General features: G+C 45.8%; 1 protein-coding gene across 1 annotated transcript; it reads right to left on the bottom strand.

Moving 5' to 3' along the window:
• Nucleotides 1-260: 260 nt before the first annotated feature.
• Nucleotides 261-1,525, bottom strand: LOC106814857. The gene is made up of 2 exons (XM_014819222.1): nucleotides 1,347-1,525; nucleotides 261-642 (listed from the first exon to the last, which is right to left on the bottom strand). Exons 1-2 carry the CDS (start codon nucleotides 1,515-1,517, stop codon nucleotides 307-309), a joined length of 507 nt encoding a protein of 168 aa, XP_014674708.1. The 5' UTR covers nucleotides 1,518-1,525; the 3' UTR covers nucleotides 261-306.
• Between the last annotated feature and the right edge of the window lie 339 nt (nucleotides 1,526-1,864).

Below are 1,864 nucleotides of genomic sequence, written 5' to 3' on the forward strand. Positions count from 1 at the left end.
GACATATTCTATACTTGCACGTAAGACGGAAACGTTTGGCGCAAAAATGAGTTTTCAACGACTACTTCTGAATTGTAGTACTAGTATAGAAAGGTCCTTACGCATTTGCCTGTTAGTAGCGTTACTCTAGACAATTCGTGTTAGTGAAGCAATAACACTCCATGCGATGGCACTGTTGAAAACACTGCAGAACTGACGCAATAGGTGGTACTTTCATACTTCAATTCCGCCTCCACCACACATTGCTTGATCCACATATATGAACAGTATATAACAACAGATGACATGCATGTATGTAATCTGTACTTAGACATCGACATTCTCCACGCGAGCAGGTGCACCAGCAGGTCCAGGTGCAGGTGCTTGGGCCGCTGCCATCCGAGGGAACGCTAGTTGAAGCCGTTCTGCTGCGGCCACTGGCATGACAGGACATTTGTACTTAGGCGCTTCGGCAAGCAGGCGTTCAGGCCGAACGTGCGTTACGTGGAACTTTGGCTTTTTCGCGACTTCTGCCCCTGCCGCAATGCCTGGTTTGTACCATCCACAGATGATCCAGCCGACGTTGGCGTCCTTATAGTATTTGAGTACTGCCGCACATGCTTCCCGGATCGCAACATCATCCACCAAGTCTCGCGCGTTCATCTGCAACGCAATATCGGAAAAACGAACGACAATGCAGAAATAAAGCTTTAGGTAATTAGGTAACTGCAACGACCAATTGAGCATGGCTGAATTGATGGAGTTTCTTTAATGGTCAGCGAATTGAATGTACGGGTGTCTCTAGGCGCTTTCAACTGCGTAAGAATTTCGAAACGAAGGATTTCCGATGATGATGCATATACATCCAAAACAGTGTTGAACTCACCGACTTCACAGTTCAGTATTATGCTAGCCAGGTTCCTTTTGTTCGATGGAATAATTTCCATTTCATTCGTGCATTTCTTTGTACAATTCTCGAAACTCAGTTTTCACCTGAGCTACATGTGTTAGTTGTAGTCCCCTTTAATAGGGCACGCCATTTTCATTCATTGTTATGGAGTCGAGTGGATTTGCCCGCACAGGTGTATTTCCATGTTGTTTACAAACGACTGCATTTCATAGCTAATTTTTGCTTGGGATATTCTACTGCTACCAATTTTAAATGAACATATCCTTATAGCACTGTTTGCATGTAGAAAACGTTAAGAAAGTTCGACATGCACATCGTCGAGAACGACACGGGGACTAAGCCGACCAGGCTGTGTGACTAACGTCAATAGACCTTCTAACCCTAGCAATACCGTTTCTTTGACCTACACGGGGACAAGCTCTTGCTGTATGCAGTGATGTGCAATGTTGATGTTTACCTTCATAGAAGCGTCGTCCATCATGACACTTGTCCACGATGTCGATTGAAACCTCGTTCGCACAATTCCAGCCCTCACAGAAGACAGGATACACCGTAGGATTTGCTTCCTCGGTGTAGGAGCTGTGAGCGCACCGCACCGAAGCGTATGATCATGCTGTCCAGCACACATAGCTGCGCCACATGCGTCGATGACATTGACACGATTAAGCACTATGTCTGCGTCTCTGACAAAGAGCGCTTTCGTCGTCGGAGCAACGACCATCCCACTGACGTAGGGCTCGTAAACAGTACCCATGGAGTGGTCGTGCAAAGGCAGTAATGGCTGTTCGTGTGAATTGCTGCCATGCCAGCCAGTGTAAATTGAAACTCTGGTTCAAATATACACATCGTCATGCCAATCCATGCACAGTCGCGCATTAAAAACACTTGCGCAGCCTTCACTTCATCTCTACAATAAACGTAGAATAACGTGCCTTCAGTAATGTCTCTGAAATGTAAAGAACAGTAATTCATTGA

Source organism: Priapulus caudatus, unplaced genomic scaffold (genome assembly GCF_000485595.1).
Source record: "Priapulus caudatus unplaced genomic scaffold, Priapulus_caudatus-5.0.1 Scaffold991, whole genome shotgun sequence".
In the NCBI taxonomy this organism is placed as follows: domain Eukaryota; kingdom Metazoa; phylum Priapulida; class Priapulimorpha; order Priapulimorphida; family Priapulidae; genus Priapulus; species Priapulus caudatus.